This window comes from Corvus brachyrhynchos, unplaced genomic scaffold (assembly GCF_000691975.1).
Source record: "Corvus brachyrhynchos isolate BGI_N302 unplaced genomic scaffold, ASM69197v1 scaffold101, whole genome shotgun sequence".
NCBI lineage: Eukaryota > Metazoa > Chordata > Aves > Passeriformes > Corvidae > Corvus > Corvus brachyrhynchos.
Window position 1 is genome coordinate 7388208 of NW_008237239.1, and position 24758 is coordinate 7412965.

The 24758-nt window shown below is 40.5% G+C and overlaps 3 protein-coding genes across 3 annotated transcripts in view; 1 reads left to right on the forward strand and 2 right to left on the reverse strand.

Annotated features, from left to right (window-relative positions):
* TRMT13 (tRNA methyltransferase 13 homolog) overlaps nucleotides 1-123 on the reverse strand; it is a 6427-nt gene extending 6304 nt beyond the window's left edge. Inside the window, exon 1 of the mRNA XM_008630477.1 lies at nucleotides 28-123. Coding sequence (XP_008628699.1) covers nucleotides 28-123 — 96 coding nt within the window. The remainder of the gene's footprint in view (nucleotides 1-27) is intronic.
* Nucleotides 124-187: 64 nt separating this feature from the next.
* SASS6 (SAS-6 centriolar assembly protein) lies at nucleotides 188-12332 on the forward strand. The gene is made up of 17 exons (XM_008630243.2): nucleotides 188-694; nucleotides 1910-1989; nucleotides 3243-3347; nucleotides 3650-3821; nucleotides 4758-4835; nucleotides 5824-5943; nucleotides 6032-6223; nucleotides 6432-6626; nucleotides 6967-7056; nucleotides 7148-7327; nucleotides 7935-8016; nucleotides 8396-8505; nucleotides 9338-9460; nucleotides 9790-9878; nucleotides 10333-10424; nucleotides 10520-10622; nucleotides 11879-12332. Exons 1-16 carry the CDS (start codon nucleotides 590-592, stop codon nucleotides 10606-10608), a joined length of 1902 nt encoding a protein of 633 aa, XP_008628465.1. The 5' UTR covers nucleotides 188-589; the 3' UTR covers nucleotides 10609-10622; nucleotides 11879-12332.
* MFSD14A (major facilitator superfamily domain containing 14A) lies at nucleotides 12311-24255 on the reverse strand. Its single transcript, XM_008630244.2, has 11 exons — nucleotides 21178-24255; nucleotides 19952-20014; nucleotides 19220-19347; nucleotides 18034-18148; nucleotides 16715-16933; nucleotides 16311-16424; nucleotides 15767-15838; nucleotides 15195-15307; nucleotides 14942-15039; nucleotides 14222-14385; nucleotides 12311-13634 (listed from the first exon to the last, which is right to left on the reverse strand). Exons 1-11 carry the CDS (start codon nucleotides 21313-21315, stop codon nucleotides 13428-13430), a joined length of 1431 nt encoding a protein of 476 aa, XP_008628466.1. The 5' UTR covers nucleotides 21316-24255; the 3' UTR covers nucleotides 12311-13427.
* Between the last annotated feature and the right edge of the window lie 503 nt (nucleotides 24256-24758).

Sequence of the window (24758 nt, forward strand, 5' to 3'; positions counted from 1 at the left end):
CGGGCCGTTCCGCCTCCCCCGGCACACCGCGGCCTCCTCAGCGCCCTGCGGCCCAGAGACCCGCGGGTTTGAGCCACCCGTGCGAGGGTGCGCACGGCGGTGGTGTCTGGGGAAGCTAGACATTCTGTATGTGAAGTGTCTCTTCAAAATAGCATGAATTTCGGCACTATGGGTCCTGTCTGGATGAGACAGTGTGTGCCTGACTCACCTGTGTGAGAAGCCGCGGAAAGGCTGATGTCCGTGGTGTGTGTTGTATTACAAGTGACTTTGTACTCGACAAGAAGTCATTGAAGACAAGGTAGCGCTGTATAAATGATTATCAGAACTTTGAAATTAATAAATTTCAACAGGCTTTTCCAAAAGTTCTAGTTCTGGACGAAGTTTCGAAAGTTCTGCCTTGCTATTTAAAGCCTGGTGGATAACAAGCAAGCAGCAAAAATCCAGCTCTGACTGAGGAGCTGCAATGACTGAAACTTATATCTTAGTTGTAGTCATCTGTGCGAACTTTCATAATGTTTCTGCCTAAATTTTTATTTTTAAAATGCCATTGATTGCTGTAATGCAGCTGTGAACACATGTTATTTGGGGAATGTTTTCTTGCTTTATTACTGAGTTTGATCTTTTTGTACACAGGAGATTAAATGTTCGAGTGAATATTGAGCTACTGTCAATTTCTAATCCTGTCCATAAAAAGGTTTGTAAATGAATCATATCTGTGTCGTTCATTAGGTATTACCTGAATTTCATTGTATAAACGGATAAGTAGAAAAAGGAAAAGCAAAATGGGATTTTAGTGTTTCCCATTTCACTTTATTTTTTATGTAATTTTTTGAGTAACTTAGTTGGTTTGGTATTGCGTTTTTCCACCTCTGCCTCCCCCCCAGCCTTTTTAGTCCTCTATTTTAGTTTGGCTGTTGATGGGTCTTAGCAAACTTGCATATTAAAAGTGTTTGGAGACGCTCAGAGGATCATGAGTTAGAGATTAAGAGTACCTTTAGTTCAAGGTGTGAAACTGGGCGTAAGGAAAAAAGTCTTTCTCAGGGAAAATAGCAATGAGACCACTACTGGAGATTTTTTAATCTCTTCTGTTGCATGTCTGATTTGTCACCAAACTGTTCTTTCCCCTGGCACGATGTTAAGGTTGGTCATGGGTTGGTTATAGCGTTGCTAAGTAAAGATTTGTTTGTAAAGCAGTACAGCAGCTTTTGGTAAGGTTCTGCTGCTGGTGGCAGTGCTAATATTATTTCCCACTGTGCAGGAGCAGTTCAGTTAGACGTGCGTACTGAGCTGCAGCCTGTGTCAGGGGGAGCCTGGAAATGCAGTTGAGTACAGCAGGGAGTGATCAGTCTAAGAGAGAACTTCCAGTGCTTGATGGGACATTAGCGCTAGCAGGCATTCTTATCCCACCCATCAATCCACCCCAGCTGGCTTGGGGTAGCATTAGTTTTAACTTGAACTGTGTGTATAAATCCCTGAGTTTGCTTATGTGTCTCCAGCTGAGAGTTTTGTTGGTGTTACTGGCACCTGAATTACTGAAACAAGTTGCAGTTGTGTGTATGTACATGTGCTGTGGTCACACTTTATTATGTTGGAACAGCTGACATGTTTCTCCTTACTTTTGTACTTCTGCTAGGGAATATCCTTCCCACAGGGGCGAGCACTGTTACAGGGAGCAGCTGCTTGGGCCTAATGTACTGCATAAAGGTTTTCCTTGCTTTCCCACTGTAGTATTTGAAGTTGTGTTAAATGGCAATGTTTTAAACATTCTGAATTAGTTGCCACAATTCTATTGTGGTTTTGGTTAAACAGCAAAAACATTCAATACCGTTTGCAGTGCTGGTTTAAAATATTTAAAGACTCCTGGGTAGCTTATAGTATTTTAATCATATTTAAATGTACATCTTTTCAGGACTTAGCTGTTCGATTGACTGATGATACTGATCCTTTTTTCCTTTATAACCTTGTCATATCTGAGGAAGATTTTCAAAGGTAAGTGAAATTACAGTATTTTCTCTGTGAAGCATTTCTAAATGGCAAAAAAGAGCAAGGGAATATTTTTAGCTTAGAGTGGTCTATGTTAGAATTCAGGTTTTGGCATTTTTCAGTTGTGGGGTTTGGTCAGTATCGTTCTCTGACCAGCCGGTGGAGCAGCCAGGTTCCAGAGGGTGACCAGCTCAGATTACACACAGGAACGTTGGGATCCCGATGTTAAGTCCCATGCAGGGACACAGTGCAACTGTACCACAGTTCATGTTACTGCTGCTATCTTCTGTTTATCCTAATTGCTTCTTACAGACTGTTGTGTGTGTGTGTGAACTAGTTCAGGGAAATAATTACGAGAGGTAAGTGTGTTTGCATGAACATGGATTCACAGACCTGAGCCTGTGTCTTAGGGGTTTCTTGCATGATTGTACTGTTGGGTCTCATTTACTTGCTCAGAATTTGAGCAAATCATTGAATTTGGATTTCAGGCATGAACAGATGAACAGTTCAGTTTTCTGCTTTCTTTGGGTATTTATTTGTTTCATTTTTTGCTTTGTTTTGGTGTGGGTTTTTTTGGCGTGGGTTTGTTTGTTTGGGGTATTTTTGGGGGGAGTGGCTTTGGTGGTTTTAAAAAGGGAGGTGTGATCAGTGTGTGGATCAAAAGGCAGAAGCAAAATAGTGTTTTGCAAGAAAGACATGCAGAAGTGTTTTGTTGTAGAGGCACAGCTTTGTGCATGCGCTGCTGGATGTTTGTGAGTTTGCTTTGTCTATGGAGAAGGGGGGCAGAGGAATGAGTGAGTAGGTGATAGAGGTGATGGCTGAGTCTCCCCTCCTTGTTCTGTGCTTGTTCCCTGTGCCCTGTCCCATAACTGCTCCAGGCTGTGCCGTGAGGATGATGCCTACTCAAAGGGCACATTTGTTACACCACAGCAACTTCTGGTTTTTAATTAGTGCAGCCCATGTGCAAGAACTCTTGTGATCAGAAGTATCCTCTGGGGATTATTAACCAAGATGTGCTCTAGGATGACCCTGCTCAAGCAGGGAGGTTGGACTAGCTGACCCATCATGGTCTCTTCCAGCCTGACCACTTCGTGATTTTGTGATATGTAGACACACTTCTGATTGAAAATAACATGCTAGTAAACTTGAATGACATGATCAGAACTGGTTCTTTCTACTAGTGTAAACAAAATATTTTATAGGAAATAAATTACAGTTCTCTGTATTGTTGACATTCTGGTTTCTGTCTGTTTATATAGTTTAAAGTCCCAACAAGGTCTCTTGGTAGACTTCTCTGCTTTCCCGCAAAAATTTATAGATCTGCTTCAGCAATGCATTCAGGAGCAGAACAAAGATATCCCAAGGTAGGTCACAAGTGTGTGCCATGTTACTCTGTGTGTACCTATTGAGTTCTTAAAGTGCTTGTCAGTCACTCAGTCTGAGAAGAGTCAGTAGAACAAGGATAATCTGACCTGCCCCTGACCTGAATATAAGTTGGTGGATGTAACTGGCAAAACCAGAGTCTTGGGAGGAGAATTCTTTCTTGAGCAAAAACTGGACAGCCTTTTACATGCAAAAATATATTTTATTGGGAAATAGCTTAGGATCTACAGGTAGTGTGAGAAAAAAATATGCTAAACATTTGATTGTCTTGGTTTTTGCCTAGGTTTTTGCTGCAGTTAGTTTCTTCAGCACCTGCGCTAGATCATACACCTGTCTCTTTAAATGTAGTGGAGACCAACCCCTTCAAACACCTTACCCATCTCTCTCTAAAATTCCTGCCAGGAACTGATGCGGAAATAAAGAAGTTTTTAGCCAACTGTTTGAAATGCCTTAAGGTAAAATGAAAGTTTATCATTAACTGCAACTAAACCTTGATGCTGTATGTACTTAAGCACTTTCTTCATTCTCAGTAATTCAGAAGAATGTACCAAGTTGTATGCACTGATTTATTTTTCCTTTTAGCCCAAATATGTCATTGCATGCAGCCACTTGGGTGCATGTTGTAAGATCTAAATGGTGACTGTGACCCTGGCACCGAAAGCAGTGCATTCAGGAGGCATTTGGAGTGGCAGCAGCTGAGGTGCTTCACAGTGTGCAGCTGCTGAGTGCTCTGGCTGCTGCAGCTCCCCTGCTCACAGCCTGTGCTGATGGCCAGAGCAGCTGCACGGGTGACTTGCTGCAACCTCTCAGTCTTTATTCTGCACTTGGCTGTAGGAAAGCGTGGTCTGCTGGTAATTGTGAGGCTTGATGGACTGCAAAGGACTAATGGCTAGAAATAGGAAATTAAAATTGGAATGTTGATGCGTTTTCATAGCATGCTAGGTTTGATTTCATGAAAAATAAAGGTCTCAAAGTATGACTGCTGTCAGTTTCATAACCTGGGATTTGTTTTTCCTACTGTGCTGTCATATTTCTAGGCACCTAATAAGCCATTTTATTATTAATATATCTATTAATATAGATTTACAGTATTTCAGTTGATTTGTTGTTTAGGTAACTTCTTTGTAAACAAGTTTTCATTATAAGATTCTATTTCCTTGTAGAAATTTGGTAAGAATTTAATTTGGAGTTTTTACATTGTGGGCTAATGCCTTTTCTTTTAAATTTACTAATTATGTCTTATTCAATATGACACTTATTTAATAAGGTGATCTTTTCACAAATACAGTGGGTATTTGGGTGCTTAGGCATGCTGTGCTGGTTAAATGAAAGCTAAATACTAACGGTATTTTGGGAGCTAAGGATTTGACTTGGTGCCAATTTGTACGTAGGAGGATAAAATGATGTTGGAAGAAAAGCTTAAAAAAACTGAAGAGGATCTTACCAGGCAACTGAGCTACACTCAACAGGTAACATAAATTTTTAACTTTTGTGTGTTGTGCTTTTTTGATTTGTGGAAAATGTCCCTTTTTGTAGGCTGGTTGGTTAGCCACTACCTAGCCAAGATAATGGATGTGAGAGTGCACGAAAAGACAAGAACAGTCTACTGTAGCTTTTATAGAGAGTGAGTAAAGCCTGCAGCTGAAGAGTTAAATTGAGTTCTCACACTACTCAAGGAGAATTCTACTTTATTTTGTGCCGAGGTCTGTCTGTGTATGCACACACAGATTGAATACTAAATATATGGTCATGTGAAGATAAATGATAAATATACTTCATATATTCCATGGAAAATCATTTTATTTGGAAAAATTGTGAAACAAAGGTAAATAAATTGGAAGTCTTGGACTTTAATTACTCAACTTCTTTTTGATTTTTGCAGTCAGCATAGTAATCACTTTTGTATTTCAAGAGAATGATTTGGGTCAGATTCTACAATTATCAAGGTGACTTTTTTGACTATAATGAAACAGAACAATTCCATTAAAACTGCTATGAATTATTTTTGGAATGGAATATTTGTTTGCCTCATGTCTGCAGCTTCAGTTTGAGTTACTGGAATGCGTTTGCTGAATTGAAATGCAGAATTACAAACCAAAAAGAGGAAAAGATGCTGCTTAAGAACTTTTATTTCTTTTTTTCCCCTAATAGAGTTCTCTCTGTTACAAGGGTAGGCACCATCAGCAGGCTGTTTTTTCACTCTTAAATAGTGGTTGGGAAAAAAAATGCAATTAAAAATTAGAATTATTTTTTTCACAGCGTTAAGAAAAATGCTCTTCAGCTTCTCAGTGCCTTACTTTTCCTGGTTACAAAATTAACATATTTCAGCATCTGGTGCTGAAATTTAGACTTTTTTTAATAGTTCCATGTCCTCTTAGTAAGAAACAGTAAAGAATCCTTCAGTATTGACTGAAATGCATACATTTTTAAACTCTGTGCTTTGTCAAACTTGAACAGAACTTGTCAGAGAAGAGCCGTGAACTTGACAAACTGAAAAATGAATGGACGTCCTACACTACAGCTCTGAGCAACAAACACTCACAGGAGCTGACAAGTGAAAAGGAAAGAGCTCTCCAGGTACAGTGGTTGGAAAGAATAAACAGGATTCTTGTATGGGAATGGTCAGATTCATTGAATAACTGCTTCATTTCTTTGCTTCTCACAGGCACAAACTCAGTACCAACAACAGCACGAACAACAGAAAAAGGAGTTGGAAAATTTGCATCAGAAAAGTATTCAGCAGTTGCAGACCAGACTCTCAGAACTCGAGGTCATCAATAAGGACCTGACAGAGAGGAGATACAAAGGAGACTCCACAGTCAGAGAACTGAAAGCAAAGCTTTCTGGATTAGAAGATGTACGGCTTCCCAATACCCAAAATCAAGCTTCCTACTGTTAGAGCATTACCATGCTCTAACAGTAGTAAGCTTGCATAGGAAATATAGCATATTAAGTTTATTAATCTCTTCTTCATTCCATATTATGCTTACTATTTAAATATGTCTTTTTAAATTAAAATTACAGGTTTTCTTGAAAAATAAAATTCAATTCCTTCCCAACATTAGGAATGCCAAAGAGCAAAGCAGGAGGTGCTGTCCCTGCGCCGGGAGAACACAACTCTGGATGCTGAATGTCATGAAAAAGAGAAACTCATTAATCAGCTGCAGACACGAGTTGCTGTCCTGGAACAAGAGATCAAAGACAAAGATCAGCTTGTCACCAGAACAAAAGAAGTCTTGGATGCAACACAAGAGCAAAAGGTTTCTTCATTAATTTTCTTTAAACTTGGTAGAACCTTCTTAATTGTGGTTTCCACAGAGTAGCTGCTGACCAGTTTTTATGAATACAGCAAGTCAGCTTTCAAATGTAGTTAAGATTCTAAATTGTGGCATCAAAAGTATAGTTCAGATTTAATATTGTGGTACTGGAGTTACAGTTTATGGTATTTCTGGTAAGAAAAAAAAGGATTAATGATCCTATAAAATTTGACTGAAAAACACTGATTTCTTGTAAGGATAGTTCTCAAAGAATTAATGAACATTCTACTTGAAATCATAAGCAATGTCTATCACAGCTTTATTGTGTAACATTCTGTTCAAGGTGATACTGGAAGAGAATACAGAGGAAAAGCAAAGGCATATTGAAAAACTAGAGACAACAATTAAGTCGCTGTCAGCTGAACTCCTTAAGGTTTGTTTGAACATGACAATTCCCTTGTGCAACATCTTCCTTCTTCTTAGGTGTTTATTTTTGTAATATATGGTTTGGGTTTTTTTAATAGGCTAATGAAATTATCAAGAAATTACAAGGAGATTTGAAAACTCTAATGAGTAAATTAAAATTGAAAAATACAGTAACAATTCAACAAGAAAAACTATTGGCAGAAAAAGAAGAGAAACTTCAAAAAGAGCAGAGGGAGTCACAGGAGATGGGACAATCCCTTCAGATGAAAGAGCAGGAGGTATTGATGGGTTAACCTGTGCTGGAAATGCTGTTGTATGGACTTGGTTGGGTTTTGTGGGGTTTAACTTAGTTAGAGCAATAAGGTCTTAAATCTTTCCATGCAATAGAATATACTCTTTTGCTTAGTTAACATGTTTATTTAAATGTGTAATCAACTTCCAGGTTTTTTAATGTTAACCTGATTTGTAAAGGCCTTCCATTTGTATGGAAGAAAACTAAAATTGTTTTAAGAGAACAAAGCAATGTAATGGATGAGTCAGCACCCTATAGAAGGCACGTTCATGTGGAAATTGCTGAAGGGAACAAGAACAGGAACAGAGTGAACCTTTTTCTTCCATTAAGGACATTGTCCTGTTTAGAGTCCTTGCGCTATTTAATCACAGAAAAATAAAGGTCAGGAAGGATTCTGGCTGTCACCTTGTCGAAATCCTAGCTAAAAGTAGGCCTTCCTTTAAAAGAATTACCATATTGCTTTTGTGAAAAACTAAGTTCAAACTTGTTTAATTTTAGTACAACTTCATATGTGCTTTTTTTGTTGTTTGTAGTTAGTATAACACTAGTAGTATAACTCCTGATGGTGTTATTAATTATTCTGGGCATTACAGGTTTGCAAGCTACAAGAACAGCTAGAAAATACAATACAAAAACTCGAAGAAAGCAAGCAGTTACTGAAAACCAATGAAAATGGTAGGTTTATACAGTTTGGTATCTCCCTCTGTAAAAATGACCCAGTGATCTCACTGCTACTGAAATGGATGGAAGCAGCTTTTGGGGTTTTTGTGAAGACCTGCAATTATTGTTGTGTATGGAAAACAAGCCTCTGGCTGTTGAGGTCATGCAATAGCCAAGAGCTGCATGCTGGGAAGCCTTCCCTTGGGCCTGTGGGGTGGGGTGGGTGCTCAGAGGCCTGGACATGGGGAGGAAGCTTCAACAAATGGCTTTGCATGGGACTAGAGAGGAAAAACACCCAGTGAGTTGTCACTTTTTGTGAGGAAGGGCTACTGGCCATTTCAAACAGCTTGTAAGAGGTAGCAAATGGACTTGAGCTTTTTCTTCCTCTCTGCAGTTATCACCTGGTTGAACAAACAGCTGAGTGAAGTTCAGATGGCAAAGAAGCTGGACACCTCTGCCAGTGCCCATGGTGGTGGGAGGGCTGCTGTTTCACCTCACAGCATGGTAAGGTAGAGCTGTAAATACCAGGCTGGTGAGGTGGTCATGAGTTGCTACAATGCAGGGCCTTAAAGGAAGGGAAAAAAAAGTGCTTTCATCTTCTTCTGGGCCTACAGTTTTGGGTGGGTGTGGTTTGGGGTTGTTAGTTTGTTTTTCAACAATGTCATACCCTGCTGGGTGGTTCTTGTCCTGGGCCTTGTAGGTGAGAATCTTCTAAGCTCTCATTTACATAAAATACACAAAGCAATACAGAATTATCTTGGAAAAGATGAAGTGCAGTGTGAAGGCAAAAAAAAAAAAGGCATTTTAGTGTTGAGAGGTTAACTTACTAATTCTCTTTGTAAAGGTTAAAACTCAAAGTGTACTATTTGAATACTCTTACTAGTGATTTTCAGAAACAGGAAAGTCAGGGACTTTCAGAACGCTGCCTGCAATCATTGTTGAATAACGTAACTTGCTGGTTCTCACCCTGTGTTGTACAAATCTCTGCTGTCACAAAGCAGCAACAGGAACTGATGAGCTGCTTGTTCATAGTGGAAGGGCATGCTCATACAAAGAGGTTTCTTGATTTGTAGATGGATACGTTTAATACTTTAACCAATTACAGGGTGTGCAGCTTTTTACTAGCTGAGTGCTCACCTCATCTAACCTTTTTAAAGTTATGTTTTCCTTAAATGTACAAAACTTGGAAAAGTGATGTTTTCTTCCCATCAGGAAGACTCACATAAATGTTGGCTTTGTAATGGCAGTTAGTTGTTAATTGTGGAATTTTTAATCTCTACAATTACTTGAAGAATTGTGTTTCTCCTTTATGGATGTGTTTTTATTTCTTTTACAGCCTGACCGACCATCCTTTCACAGCTCGGGAATCAGTCATCCCATTTCTCCTTTCTATGCCTTCCAGAACTTTCTGGAACCGACACACAACAAAAATGGGAATTCCCAATGTCCAGTACCAAAGGCAGGCACTTTGACTCTTTTGTTTGGTTAAGAATGTGACAATACAAACTATCAAAGCACAACATTTTGACTATTTCTCAAAGTACATAAATATTTACTGTACTTACTCCTAGGCTCCTTGCCATGAATATTATGACTGTTATTCTGTATATTCTATGTTATAGCTAATGCTTGTCTTTAGGCTGCTTGTTCTTGCAGGCTTTGCTGCACAGCAGGGCCAGTGAGGTGTAGAAACACAAATCCCTGGGAATTTTTCTCTGGGAATGCTGTCGGGGGAGGGGACTCTCAGATCTGGAGTAACTCTTAACCTGCAGCTCTTTGTCGCTGCAGGTTCAGTTGAACTCACAGCTTTTGAAATTGAGTCGATGTTCGGATGCTCACACAGTGCCTGCAGCCGGTCACCCAGCGAATAAGGAGAAGTGAGTGTCATCTACTGCAATTTAGTATTTTCATTATTATATTTATAAAGCCCTTTGTCATTTTGGTGTGTTTGGAACCGAGTAAAATGGTTCTAGTACCAAGCGTAGTTCTGTGGTCTGCCTTTCTTCGTTACCATGCTAATGAATTTTGTGGTGGTCTGTCGAAACCAGAGGAAGAGCTGTGCTTTTCAGGAGTGGGCCCCAAAGAACAACAGTTCAGCATTGCTCCTGCTGGCAGATCTAAGCCAGCCAGTGCTGGCTCACTGAAAAAAATAGTTCTAGGCTGTTCTTAATGTACTCAGTTATAGTTCAACTTTAAATGGTAAAGGTCATAGAAACATAGTCACACTTCTTACTGAAGGTTTTCGTGAGCAAGTCTGTAGCTGCCCTCGTTGTAATGCACTGATAATAAACTGCATTTGCTTTAAATTGTAATTGGCCTTTCTGTTTCTAGTGGTAATCAGCTGGGTCTGGAATCCAAGTATTTCAAGAGAAAAGATGACAGCATTCCTTTACGAGGGCTTAGTCAAAACACACTTAACTCGGGTAAGTACGAAACAATAGAGCAAGGCCTTATTTGCAATGTACTTGCAGGGCAGTAACAGCCCTGGTTCAATGCAGTGTCCTGTGCTGTTCTGCAGAGTACCTGAGACCCTACTTGCCAACCAAAGCCCAGCTGTCACCAAAAGCTGCTGGAACACCAGCCTCGGCCTATTTTCCTGGATCATAGACAGGGTTCTTACAGTAAGAGTCCTCTTTTAACTGTTGGGGGGGGATTTTTGAATGTCCTGCAATAGAGTGTTAGTAAAGTATCAGTGTGAACTGACACAATTTTATGAGCCAGTTTTCTTTGAGGAAGGGAGCTTGACTGACTTGGATGATGTTCCAGTGCTTGAGCCTAAGGACAGGAAGATAAAGCTTTAAGGAGCTTTAGTGGGAACAACACTGCTGTCACCAGGGCTGTGCAGAATTTCCTTAGTATATTGTTGACCCTGTAAATCCTCCTAAAAACCCACCTAAGTTCTCTGATTTTTTGTAACAGGTGAAATATACGTTCCCTGAGTGAGAACACTTACCTGAATTTCTATTTCTTGACTCCTTTCAGAGAAAGGATGAGGCAGAGGGAAAGCACAAGAAAACTGTGCTGTGCTGTCCTTTTCAGTAATGGTCAAGCTCATATGTTGGCATGACTGCCTCACTAACCTTCCCCTTACAGTTCGGTTTTAAAAACTTGCTTAATTTTGGAACCAGCTTATTTGAAGTGCATATAGACTTACAAATCTCATACAAAAAATGCTAAATTATTTCACTGAAGGTATAAAATTAAGACTTAAAATTCTCACTGTTGGTTCCCCTAACTTTTCTGTGAATTGCTCAGTATTCCATTCCGTAGGCCACCACGTTAAAACATTAAAAGATGAAGTAGCTGAATAGTTAACTGTTGCCAAGTATCAACATTTTAAAGTTCCTTTATTTTTATATATCATACTTTACAACTGTAAGACTACAAAGAAATTTAAGATTCTCTTACACGTATTCAGCTTGTTCTGCTGTGTGGGTTCAAATGCTAGAATCATGTAATGTTTCTGTTCTGTGCCATCTTTCACTTGGTATCCCCTGCAGAACGAGCATGCACAGACTTCTGCCAGGCAAATACCCTTACAATAACTATTCCTTATTTTTGTTAAAGGTATTTCATTCCTTTTACTTTAGTTACTCAAGTGCACCCAGAGGATTGTTCAGTGATTCGTTTTGCTGTGTGAAATGTGTAAGTTTGTTTATAAATTAGCACCATGTTAATGTGTAGTGTCGGGTTTTGTCATGTGTGTTGCAATGGAAATATTAAATGGTTTTTATCAAAAGCTCTGATTAGCTAATGTTTCAGGAGTACTAAACCACCCTCTCCACTGTACTGCAATTCCCAGCTGAGGTAACCACCAGAACAGCTGTATTTTGTTTACCTTTCTCTGCAGTTTTCCTTGTTGCTTATTGTTCCCCAGGCAGTGCAGTGCCCCAGGCCCAGCCCTGCAGCTCCTCTCCAGCTGTCCTCAGGTGTCAGTGACTGAAGCTGTGGTGATTAAAGGAGTGTGCCAGCATCTCCCAGGCCTCTTAAATCAAAAGTGAACCACAGGTGCTGTGGGCCTGGGCAGCCCCAGCCAGGCCGGCTGTGTGGAACAGATCGTTCCTTGGAGCCTGGATCTGTGGCCATCCTGTTCCACTGGAGGCCCCAGGAAACAAGGAGCCAGCTGCAGGGAGCCCGTGCTGCTGGACAGCAGAGAGCCCTTCACTGTGCTCAGGGCTGCTTTAGCTAACACAAAGCTCTGTGCTGGACCTCTACTCCAGCTGACTTTTCACACCTGCTGAAGTATAACACACATGCAACTACTGAATGTCACTGAAGCTTGGAAGAGACATTCACAATTATTTAAAAATTCATTAAAATATTCAACTTTATTAACAGTATATTTACATTTTTTTTCCTGCTCTTGGTCAACCATGGTGAATGTTCAAAGGTAAAAAAGCATTAAGCAATAACCACAAGATGAAAACATTTTAAACCTATACAATACTTTATACACAAATTTATACAAAGGAACACTTAAATAATACAACTGGACACAAAAATATACACTTTTAGAGAAATTCACATCAGTAATTGTATAAAGCTCTCTTCTGTACTAAGGGTCCTGAAAATTTAGGACTAAAACTTTAGCTCTGTAATGCAAAAGGGTTATTGTGACAGTCCTCAAAGGCCACTATATAGCACACGGACAGATTCAAGGCTATCAGCTTGTAGAGTTCAGTCTGTGTATTCAAGTTTTGAGGTCCTTTATGATTACGCAAACATCAGAAATAGAGTGGTTTAATAAACGGTACAGAGGAAAGCAGAGGTTTAGAGCCGGTATTAAAATCTGCAGGCCCAAAACACCCACTTCATATTTCAACAAGTGTTTGATACGACCGTTTATTCAAAAATAGAAAGAGTAAATGCACTTACATAAAAATAACTTTTACTGTTCAGCAAGCGTGCTCATGTGATTTTTATATTAGTACAAACTTAAAAAAAACCTGCCATGTGACTATTAAAAGAAATGATACCAGTTCACCTCCCTACTTAAGTACATTTACATTAAGGCTTTGAATGATCTGACCCAAGATTTTACAACATTAAAATGAATGGGTCCACATGGATGCCAGTCTGTCTCATTGAGACGTAGCATGACTAGAATTAAAGCTCACCACCGTAAGGAAACAGAAGGACACATGCTCATGCCTTGACTATTGTTTGTCTCTGAACTAGAATGTAAAGTTTAGCAGTAACAGTATTTCATGGCAAGAGACAAGGATGTAACAGTTTGTTTATAAAAGCAAGTTAGTTTTTAGTTCAATGGCAACATCTTTGGAGAAAGTTCCTGTTTCAATTCCTACAGATTTCATGCAGAGATGTTTCTTAAGATTACCTTAAGAAATTACATTTTGGTGGAGTTGGAATGTGTATCCCAAACTGCTGATGAAAGAAGAGTCCAAACAGTCTTCCTGGGATTTTTGTCATACATTTGTATCTTGCAGTAAAGGTTCTTTAGCTTCACCAGGAGCTTGTGGGCTGTGGGGATGGCCATGACTGCCACAGTGTTTCTTCCAGTTGCTGGATCTTACATTTAGGTTTGTGTGTTCAGGAATAAACAAGGCAACAAGTAATGCCAACAGCACAGAGCACGCTCCAAATAAGAACGGGGGTCCAGGAATTATGGAATTCTGAAAACAACAACAGTGACACCACGAAGTGTTAATGAGCCTTTAGACACACGTTAACAGCCTACAATTGCTAATTACCCATATTCAAAAGTGGGAAGAGCTGCTGCCTGACACACTAGTGAATACAGTGCAGGCTTTTAGAAGGAATGAGAAGGAACTTTACATCCTAAGATTTAGGACAAGGGAGCACATGGTTTTTATTAATGCTTGCCAACTTCCTTTTCTAGTGCAAGTTCTTCCTGAATGCTGAGTTTCCCCAAAAGCTTAATAAAAAACCCCTGAGCGCTTGGTAAAAGGACAACAAAAAAACCCATACACCATTAGTAACTGTCCATCCTTCCCTCAAGGTAGTCTCCTCACAAGGGTCACAGTTGTCTATGGCTGTCAGCTGTAGCTATTTGAAAATTAAACTAAACCAGTGCATGTAATTAACTGTACTTAAATAACCCTCCCTGAAGGACACAGAAACCTCTTGCTACACCCTTCATTTGCAGTCAGTGTAACAAAATGTAACACAGCATCGAACTGATGGGCACAGGAGCCCTTCCTAACAACTTTTGGAAGCAGTAAGTACAGAAGAAACGTACCTGTTGTAAATGGTATTGTGCAACCACACTACCTCCTGATGGTGATTCGGGCATGGGCAGTTCATTCAATTCAACGTGAAATATATAGAATATAAAACCATAAAGTGCTGGTCCCAAACCATTACAGAGTCCTCGAATTCCTGTAATCATCCCCTGAACAACACCTGGGAAAAGTGAAATACATGTTCTTACCTAGCTGTAGCTATACATAGATAATTAACTATTTCTGTTGACTTCACCTAAAAACTGATGCAGGCAGGAAAGCTCTAAATGGTGTTGCACTCTGGGTAGCAGTAAACAAGGGGTGCAAAGAGCCAGTCATTATCATGTACTTGAGTGGTTTTTCTATCTGCCTCTAGCAGAGGGCAGTGCCTGCCACGCTGAGCTAGTTCAGAGGCCAGGAGAAGGAGGCTATCCCTGCTGTCATTGTCTCACACGGGAGAGAGAGCACTGTGTGCAACAGCGAGGAACAGTGCACCAAGTTTGCTGAGTATTTTGCTACTACAGGGCCTTGCTGTAAGTCTTCCCTCTGCACCAGAAGTACATGGTACGCACACAATGCAACTTCCAAGGAACCTGGATTTAACGTGTGGTGCCCTAAGCTCAGGTGTCTGGGCTGCCCTGCCAAGACTCAGCCTGGCTGACAGCACTAAGCCCAGAGCCCAGTGTGCCTGCACAGTATTCCTTGACTAGAATTCCAAGAACCAGGAGCAAACCTACCCTGCTGGTCCGCATCAGCAGTTCGTGAGACCAGGGCGCTGACAGCTGGGAAAGTAATGCTGGACATGGCGGCCACAGCGCCAGCTGCCCACATCATCCTGCAAAACACAAACTGCAGTGACTGCTCTGGGGCTGCAGCTCTGCCCTGGGAGCGCAGGGACGCTCCACTGGCTATCCTGCACTCACACCCTATGCAGAAGGGATAAATGCAAACCAAGGCCCCACCGGCCAGGCCAAAGAGAAATGTGCGTACCATGGCTCTGATCCAAAGCCATACCACGCCAGCTGCAGTATTTGGAACCCCAGGCCCAGCAGGATGGTGTTCTTATTTCCAATGGACCGCATCAATAAACTCAACACTATTGTCTAACAGAGAAAGGAAAAGTAAAGTGTCAGAAAAAGAACATCTTATTCTAAATATTAAACACAGATAAGTTGATGAGTTAATGAATTAAAAAACAACAAAAAACCTGAAAACATTTTATACTTAATGTCAAATACATGCAATAAACTAATTCTTAAGTAGTGTTCTTCAAAAGCAGTATTTGCCTCTACCAAAAAAATCCAGTCGTTTAGCAAGTAATATGACCAAACCATCACCCCTTCTTTGATGCACAAAGGATTTAGTTTTCCCTTAATGAACCAAACCCTTGTTGTCAAGTGTTTTCATCTAACTTAAGAGTCTTAACCAATTTTTAGAGATTTAATAAAAAACAGACACAGAAAAGCTGAATCACATTTATGGAACCACACTGTTCTCCATTCTCCACAGTGCTTCCTTCTTTTCAGCTTGCCAAGTCAATAACACACACAGCAGTAACTCACCTGTGCAATAATGGAAAGAATCCCAAGGACTGCTATAAATGCTGCAACACTTTCAGATGAAAATCCCATTATCTATATTTTAAAAAAGGCAATTTGATTATTAACCATAAACCTTATGTCATGATGTCACAAACCCCAGTGAGGGAACACACAATGCAGAAGACCAGTATTATTCAGCTCCTCATCTTTTTTCTCATTACATCAAACAAGTAAATGAAAATAAAGGGGCATAAATAGAAAACAATTAAATTGTTCCCTCAAAAATAAAGCCAGTTCAACATATTTAACCTCAAGAATAGTCCAAGAATAATGCAAATAATTACTAAGTACAAGAAACTGTTTTGTAACTCATTCATCACTCCTTCCCCTCTCCTCTCTGTCTAAAAGAGAAAAACAGAACAACAAGGGGACTTAAACCAGTTCGTGGGAGCTTCTAAATTGTATGAGTTATCTGTACTTTCCATACTAGTTCAGTAATACTGAAAACTTTCTTTAATCCCGTAAATCTACTTTTGTTCAAATTCATACCAAAATGTTACATTACCTGTCTGAGGTATAGGAAGAAGCTGGAATATTGGCCTGCCTCTGGGAGGTAGGAAAGAAAGACTGTTATGCAGATTAGCAGCACAATGGAGTCCTGGCCGACTTTCTTCAGGGACTACGGCAAGAAAAAAGACTTAAAAAATATTCCACGTTCATTTCCAAAAAGCATTCCTAGCTGGGCTCTGAAAAGCCTGTCAATGAAATTGTTACGTGACACCACCAAAGCATTCCCTTTATGTTTAGCAAGATTGTTGGCAAAAGTATCACCAGTGAACCACCAAGGTCAAGCTTGAAGAAATTGCAGGCTTTGTTTTTCAAGCCTGAACTATTGTAAATTCAGTCTCTTCCCTGTCTCCAAACTCAGTATCTACAAGTAACAAAATATTCCCTATTTTAGTAGCTTACTGCAAAGGGGTCAGCCTGTTCCCACGAAATGGGTGCTCCCCAGGATGCTGGCCTCATCTTCTCTGGCAGCGATTCCGGTACAGCAACAAGGATAAAACAAATGTCCAGCAGGGCGATTGCTGTAGCCAGCACCACCACCAGGCTGTCTCCGTACGCTCGGCCAAGGTAGGCACCGATAGCAGGGCTGGTGACTAAACTTGCTGCAAAAGTTGCCGAAACCTGAAATAGGTAACAGCTGGTAAGATTTTCAGTGAGACAAGTCAACAGTGTTCCTACCTACATTTCTTCCTTTTCAGAAGCCTAACCATTTTAATCACATAGTAATTAAAAGTAACCTTTTTCCTATGCCTATGTGGTAGCACCTGTGTATTTTAGACAATCACAATTTTTCAAGAAAAACTTTCTGATAACTGGACAGCAATGTGAGGCCCACAGCACTCTTGCATGTATTGACATAATTAAGTTTAATTAACTATAGACTCTACTAATACCTCTGGGAAGCAATGAGCTGTATTTAATCTCCATATTAGTGAAATAGGCAATGTCTGTTAAAAAAAAAAAATCACATGTATAAAGGGTATATTAAATGTAATATGCTGGTTAATCCAACTCAGTAGCTCTCAGCTGACCAGCTGGCCTTGTGAAAGATGTTAACTTAAAAACTGAAGGAACTTTCTCAACATATCTCAATCCCTGATGTGTACAGGCACAAAGAAACTATTTATTTCTATATTCATTGCTTTCAGCTCTTCATGCTGAATGGTAATGGATTCTGTAATTTAAACACAAAAAATAATTCTGCTAATCCATAATAACATGAGGCTGTGAAGGCTCCTGGGACCTGGCACGTTATCGGGAGATAATGGAGAAACAGAGGTGAGTTGTAAGAACTTAGACAAGTAACTCAGCTAAGTTTGTTCTGAACTGCAGCACAGCACAGTGACTGGAAACACAGGCAGGTGCAGTCAAGTACCACACTGTGGCAGTTCCAACACAACAGGTGAGATTTTTGAAAAGATGACAGAGTAGTACCACTGTGGACAACAAAGGAGGAATAACTAAAGCTCCTCAAATTACATCATTAAGACTGGTAAGAGCTGTTAAGACAGACACTCAAGATAGCTTTTAATACCATCATGTTTTGTTTCATTTAGAAGCAGAATATTCAAGAGATACAAGACTGGATGACAGGAACAATTAAACAGAAAAACCTGACTCCAAATTAAAAACAACTTGCCGTAGGAGCAGCTTTGAAAAGCATTACAAACTGAAGGGCTTAGTACTGAATACCACAGGAAAAGAGCCCAAATAATACATACCAAACCATAGGCCATGCTTCTCTCATGTTCTTGGGTTATGTCTGCTACATATGCAAAAACTACAGAAAATGTCACTGCAAAAACTCCAGACACGGAGATTACAGCAAAGTACCACCTAAGAACACGATAAAAAAAATTAGAACAGCCAAATAGAACCAAAAAGTCTATTCAATCCAAGTGCACTTGAACAATAAATCACCTTGTCCAACTTATCCTGACAATTTATTGAGATAATCTTGGATAAAGCTGATGTGAACGTGTCTTGATAGAACTGTGTAACTTCTACGTGCACCAAGTACAAACAGCATGATTTTGTAACGTCTACAAAAAGCTGCTGTGATTAAGTACTACCAGGAAACAAGGTGTTCAGCTAATAAATTCAACTGGTCTATGACCCAAAGCAAATTAGGAACTTCAGTATTTTGAGAACCTGGTCATTGAAAGGCCTCAACATCTGCCATATCGTTATGCTATAGACACTAGCACTTGGCATTTGAAACTTAATAAACACTTAGAAACAAGCTCCTTCTGAAGAGAGATGAGCAGCCTGTGTGACCAGAGGGAAAATGGAAAAGGCTGACCTGAGCAGCTGGCACTGGCCTGTGTCAGTTCAGGCTGTGCCTCTGCTGCTCCACCCTCAGGGACAGCACAGGGGTCAGGGAGCCAGCCCAGGCCTCTGACTCCTGCCATACCTGGGCAAGGTTCCAGCCAGTTAACAGGTCGATAAGGTGCACACAGCATCAAAGCAGGTCGATTTTAGAATTTGAGAAACAAAGTGTAAAACTTCTGCAACTTGTAGGTTACAAATGGTTATTTCACGCACCCGCATTACGTAAGGTTTTGATTTCAGTGTTGCTGGCTGGTATCTGAGTGAGAACTGTGGCCACAATCCATGCCTGCACAGTCCACTGGACTGTTTTCCAGCTTTGGCAGATGTGCTGGAGCAGGACATAGGGCTTACAGCACACAGATCAAAATCAGCAGCTATTGAAATTCTGACCAAGGCCTTTGGCCTCATGGCAGCTGCTTCAGGTTTACTGTTCCCCCAGCTTTGCACAGAAGTAATACAAAAGCCTCAACCTTCCATCAAGCACAAACAGCATTTTATCAACAATGCTACACACATAAGCATTAGATAGCAACCTTGAAAAGCAACAGCCAATCTGGTGTGAAACAATTTACTAACCATGGGCTGATCTTCATTAGTGGTATTGGTGCACAGGTGAAAAATACCGTTAGCAGCAAGAAGGACTTTCGTCCCCACACGTCAGACAGGGCACCTATGAGTGGGGCACTGAGAAACGACAATAAGCCCTAGGTGAAACAAAACATTTGAAGTTAGAACTAAGTGGTCAGACTCGTGATAGCTGACCAGAGCACAGTCCAAGAGCACTGGTATGACTCAAGTCAAGGGCTACAGTGCAATGCACCAAAAGCAATGTGACCAACCATCACTCATCTTCTCTCCCATGTCTGGTTAAATAAAATTTGAGGTCTGTTACCTCAGAACTACACAAAATTCAAAATGCAGATGATCCAGTCATACTAGCAGTTTCATGAACTGTGTGTTACTGTCTTCTTAAAATTCACATGAATCTAAGTAATGGAAAATACCCTACTGGGGCAACAAGCTCCAAGTAAAAAATTATCCACTTTTAACACCATATGCATCATTTGGGATTAATCAACTACCTTTTTATTTGCTGAACCCAATCAGTAGATATAGGCCAAGCAATACCTTGTTGAAAGTAAAAAGATGCACACTTGCCTTTTTAGCAGTAATTTATTCCCATTTTATTTATACTATGAAAGCCATATTGAAAAACCTCGTGACTGTTTCTCTCAGCTGGCAATTATTTCTATATTCCTCCCACCACTCACTTTAAATTGTACTTGTGATTAACTTCTGTCAACTTACCTTTACACCTTGAATTAGACCATTCATTAGAAATGTATGTTTTGGGAAGGTTTCATGCAAAACCTGGAGAAGAAATATGAATACTGTCATTTACACAATATCAACTACAAATATTGCTCATGACACATCCAACTTTATGATGCACAGTAGTTTTTTTATTTTCATAGATTACAGAGAAAAAAAAGGAAAAAAAGCAAACTACAAACAATGTGATTAATCTTTCATTTGCAAGGAAGGCATTTTGAGATTTCAGTGCCTGAAATGTAAATAAACCACAGAGAACCTAGAAAATTATCTCAGACCAGACTCTCCACATGTTACTGTGTCATCTGTCGGGGACTGGGGAGAGAGAGAGAAGAGACATCACCATCCTGAAGTGGCTCTCAGTTTGGCGAGCAGAAGCCAGAAATGGAGCTGCCTCAGTCTGATTTGTGTTTAGATGACAAGGATTTCATTCAGTGACAATGTGCAGTTCATACCCAAGAGACTGTTCATGGGTAACATCAGCTTTCAGAGCAGCACCAAGACTGCATTTTAAGTGGAGTTGGCTTGGGAGATTTTTTAGCCTTAACTCCTTTTAATTTGTCAGCATGTATCACTCACAAATTAAATCCAAATTAAAAGCAACTGACTACATGAGAAAGTACTTTGGTACAAACACATTGATATGACTGTCTCACAAATCACAGGGATGCTTTGACTGGTGTAACACAGTCTGTGCTCTGAAGCTTCTGCTTGAAACACAGCCAGGTCAGCAAAGACCTCCTGTGTAGGTACACACACACTTGCATAATGTTACTAAATTTCAAAAACACAGCCAGGTCAGCAAAGACCTCCCTACCTACACACACACTTGCATAATGTTACTAAATTTCAAGTGTATTTTTGCCCTTACATTTGTAATGTGCCAATGTTTTATGGCATCTTGAAAGGAAAGATAATTTCATTACCACCTTACTGGTTTCAATCAGAAAATATTTACATGTAAGCTTGAGTGTTAGCAGACTTGCATGTAAACAGCTGTGCTACAACCATTACACTGCTATAATGAAATAATTGAAATTTTTGGTATCATCCAAAATTACAGAACTTTTTTTTCACTTGCACAACAGAGCAGCTCAGTCATATGTAATTTTCATTTCATGTAATTCAGAAGATGCTGAGTGCCTTTGCAGTAATTGTCCCACCTCCCATAGAGTGAGAAAAAGCTCCTGAGGATTACCTACCACTAGAGTGGGAGCTGTCAGGAGTCCCCAAGCAAAAAACTCCAAGAAGATCACAATAACAGCATGGTAGACACTAGGTGAACCTATTCCTTGAGGCTGAAACAGGAGAAAAGACAGGTGATTAAAACATCTGATCATCTATCATTCATGAGAAATGCATCTGAACACTATAAACAGAAGGATTTATAATGAAACAGGACTCAAAACTTGGGAATAGTTACCCAAGCTAACTGGTACAGAGTTACCGAGTAACCCTTTGATGCTACTGTCCTGAAGTGTCCTACTCTTACTCTGCAGAATCCTTCACTGCCATCTCAAAAAATAAATCTCTTACACTGCCAATCTGGGAAACAAGGATGCTACAGGGAAAACAGACTCTTCTTCAGAGAATTAGTTTGTTTTCCTTGAAAAAATGCTTAAGTCTACGCAGAGCTGCATGGAACCAAAATTCCATGGTTTCAAAACACGGCAGTGGTCACACTCAGCTATCCCCAAGTCTCACTACCTGGTCTATCAAACAGCTCTTCTGTTACTAAAAGGCACCACTGCTACATACAAAACACGGCTCTAAACCAGGAAAGAAACTAAAATAATGAGCACCAGAAGCAAATCTCAGGAACAGCACTGATCACTTCCTAAATACTGAGTGCAGGCCTATCAGTTACAGTGTGCTTCAAATGCAGGAAGAGATGCAGATAAAAGGTTTGACAAAGGGAACTCGAAATTGTTCAGTGATTCAGTAGAAGCAGAGGTAGCTTTTGAAGAGAACAAAAAGAGCATGGGTGGGACAACCTGCTCATCTCGTAGACTCTGTAAATGCTGTCAAACAACATACCATAGTTCAACATTTGCAAATTAAGGATAGGGCTCACTAATTATTTTCATATGAAAGCAGTATGAATAACTCCTCAGAAATCTTACATGCATTCTTTCAACTTAGAAGTGCTGCCTTAACATCTACTTTGCCTGCTTTGTGCAAAGGTGAGTTACTAATAGAGCGGCCCTGATGTGATCAGACCCCACATTCACACTGAGCACACACACACAGGCTAAGGACCTCAGCTGCTTCCCAAGGAGGCTCAGAGGGATTTTATCAATGTGTGTAAGTAGCTAATGGAAGAGCAAAGACAAGAGCCAGACTCTTCTCAGAAGTGTCAGTGACAGGACTGGAGGCTCATAGTGAAATACAACAAATTATACTTGTACCTCAAAAAAGCAACCCCCTCTGAAACAGTTTCCATCTTCCAAACCCCAGTGGACATAGCCCTGAGCAAACTGCTCCAGCTGACCCTGTCTGGGGTAAGACACTGGGGTAGTTGGATTAATGATGTTGGAGGTGCCTTCCAACCTCAAATACGACACAATTTTAAGTTGCAGTTAGGTAATACTGGAGTCTTTATTAGGAGATTTATGCAAGCCACACCTAACTTTTCTTTCCAGATTCCAGTATTTCCAACATAGAAAAAAAGAGCTTATTGAACAAATGTAGGAAATAAATACAGAAAACCTCACTGCCTACTCACCCCTATTGCTAGAAAAAAATCATAATTTTCAAAAGTAACCATATCAATCTGTAAGAGGTGAATTACAGAAGTACCTCAGCACTGCTGTTTTTCTTTCCCAAGCTCTCTTCAGTAAATACAGACATACCATACAGATATTTCTGCTATATTTTCAGCCTAAGGAGGTAAATTAACAGTCTTTGTAGGTACAGAGAGTGGCTATAATTATCATCTCTTCCCACAATTCTTTTCCCTTTCCACCCACAATCCTTATTTTAGCTTTGGGTTAAAAATTTATCCAGCTCTGCACAAACTGTAAGTATCAATGTTAGCTGTTAGCTGTTTGACTCAGTCTCATAAAATCAGGTTCATTCTGATAGCCCCCAGATTCCTGTCACATTGCTGGCACATGGCCCCTCGAGGCATGACAGACAGTGAGGGAGGTGTCACAAACCATCCCACCCCTTCCAGCATGGGAGTCAAGAGCACCTCCATTCACAGCAAACACGAACGAAGGCAAAGGCCATCTGTGCCCAGGCTGCCCTCATCCAGCTCCGGGCAGCTCCGAGACCACCTGCACAAAGCGAAACAGCAGAACGAAAGCAGCGGCTGCTCTGCACAGGAGAACTGCTGCTGACTTTAGAGGCCTCGGGTGGGTGAGTGCTGCCCTCTGCCCTGTCATCCAGCTGTAAGCAACACCAACAGAGCTTTCCAACACACTGGCAAAAACGAACAGAAGCGACATTTAGATCACTAGGGTTCAACTTCCCTGCTTTCTTGTTGCTAGTGCTCACTTATCACAGGTACTTATCACAGATTATTTGTTCTTATCGACAAAAAAAAGAAGTAATTTAGTCACATTTAGATCATCATCTCTATAGCCATTTTTAAAGGTGTTGGGAAACTATCAAGAAACAAGGATGCTTCTGAGGTGAAAGGGAAGGAGATGAATAAGCAGTTACACTGCAGTGTATTAAGACACATTATAAGCATTCAGTCCACAAGGTTTCAGTACCAGTCTGATGCACCCTCCCAACCCAACAGGCACAGTGCAGGTGCTGGGTGTTCAGCCCTGCCCTACTCTACAAACCTGCCCCCTGTGCTTTCCAAAGGGGCTAACACCGTGTAATGCAATGGCCTAAGTGCAACTGAATCAGAAGGCCCTAGCCCTGGAGAGAAAAGACACAGGGGCCTTGTGAGGACAAGGTGGAACTGAGATGTTCCAACCAGAATAACAGCAACCCTCCTGCTACAAGTAGCCAGAGCGTTTTTCTGCCTGGCTAAACCTGCAGCACAAATAGGGCTCCAACAATGCCTTTTCCTCTGGTTATAGAGCAGATGTCTTTTAATCAAACACTTTGTACTCTCAGTCATGACAGTGATAAAAAGTGTACATGCCAGACAAGCCTAAGAACACACATCTGACAACAACAGAATAACTATCAAAGCAACAAAGGCATTCTATGTAAGACCACAGCTGTTGCTTCTCTGCTGGAAAGGAAAAAGCACCAAATGAAGCCTTAATCTCTAATTTGTTTCATGACTGCTTCAAAAATGCATTATTTTATGTAAGATGAATACATAAAGGAAGGAAAAATTAAAATTGTTGGGGGGAAAAAAAAAGTGTTGAAATAGAAGTTGTGGCTGCCCTACCCCTGGAAGTGTTCAGTGCCAGGCTAGATGGGATTTTGAGCGACCTGGTCTATGGAAGGTGTCCCTGCCCATGGCAGGGGGTGGAAATAGATGATCTTTAAGGTCCTTTCCAACCCAAACCATTTGTGATTCTATGAAATCACTTCACTGGTGTTACTGCCTCTCCTTTGGTGAAATCTGACAACACACACTTGAGTACAACACACCATTACATATTTTTTCTGTGATACAGCTACTAAAGCTGCAAATAGAAAAACACAAAAATACCACCATGCACCAACCCAAGCTCCTGCACCACCCACTGCCTTGTCGAGGAGACCCAGCAGAAACTGCAGTGGGAAGAGAGCCTTTGCAGAAACAATGGGTGGGTTTTCCTTTTTGCTTTTTTGGTGCTTGGTTTTTTGGTGGTTTTTTTTTTTTTTTTTT

What these genes read in the sequence shown, in the direction of transcription:
- MFSD14A (XM_008630244.2), bottom strand. Translation starts at nt 21,315, where the DNA reads ATGATCAGATGTTTTAATCACCTGTCTTTTCTCCTGTTTCAGCCTCAA. An exon ending in AACAGGCTGACCCCTTTGCA is followed by an intron (nt 16,425 to 16,714) that starts GTAAGCTACTAA and finishes TTCTTGCCGTAG; the next exon opens with TCCCTGAAGAAAGTCGGCCA. An exon ending in TGCTGATGCGGACCAGCAGG is followed by an intron (nt 14,386 to 14,941) that starts GTAGGTTTGCTC and finishes CACTTTTCCCAG; the next exon opens with GTGTTGTTCAGGGGATGATT.
- SASS6 (XM_008630243.2), top strand. Translation starts at nt 590, where the DNA reads ATGTTTTCTTGCTTTATTACTGAGTTTGATCTTTTTGTACACAGGAGA. An exon ending in AACTGAGCTACACTCAACAG is followed by an intron (nt 4,836 to 5,823) that starts GTAACATAAATT and finishes AAACTTGAACAG; the next exon opens with AACTTGTCAGAGAAGAGCCG. An exon ending in TGTCAGCTGAACTCCTTAAG is followed by an intron (nt 7,057 to 7,147) that starts GTTTGTTTGAAC and finishes TTTTTTTAATAG; the next exon opens with GCTAATGAAATTATCAAGAA.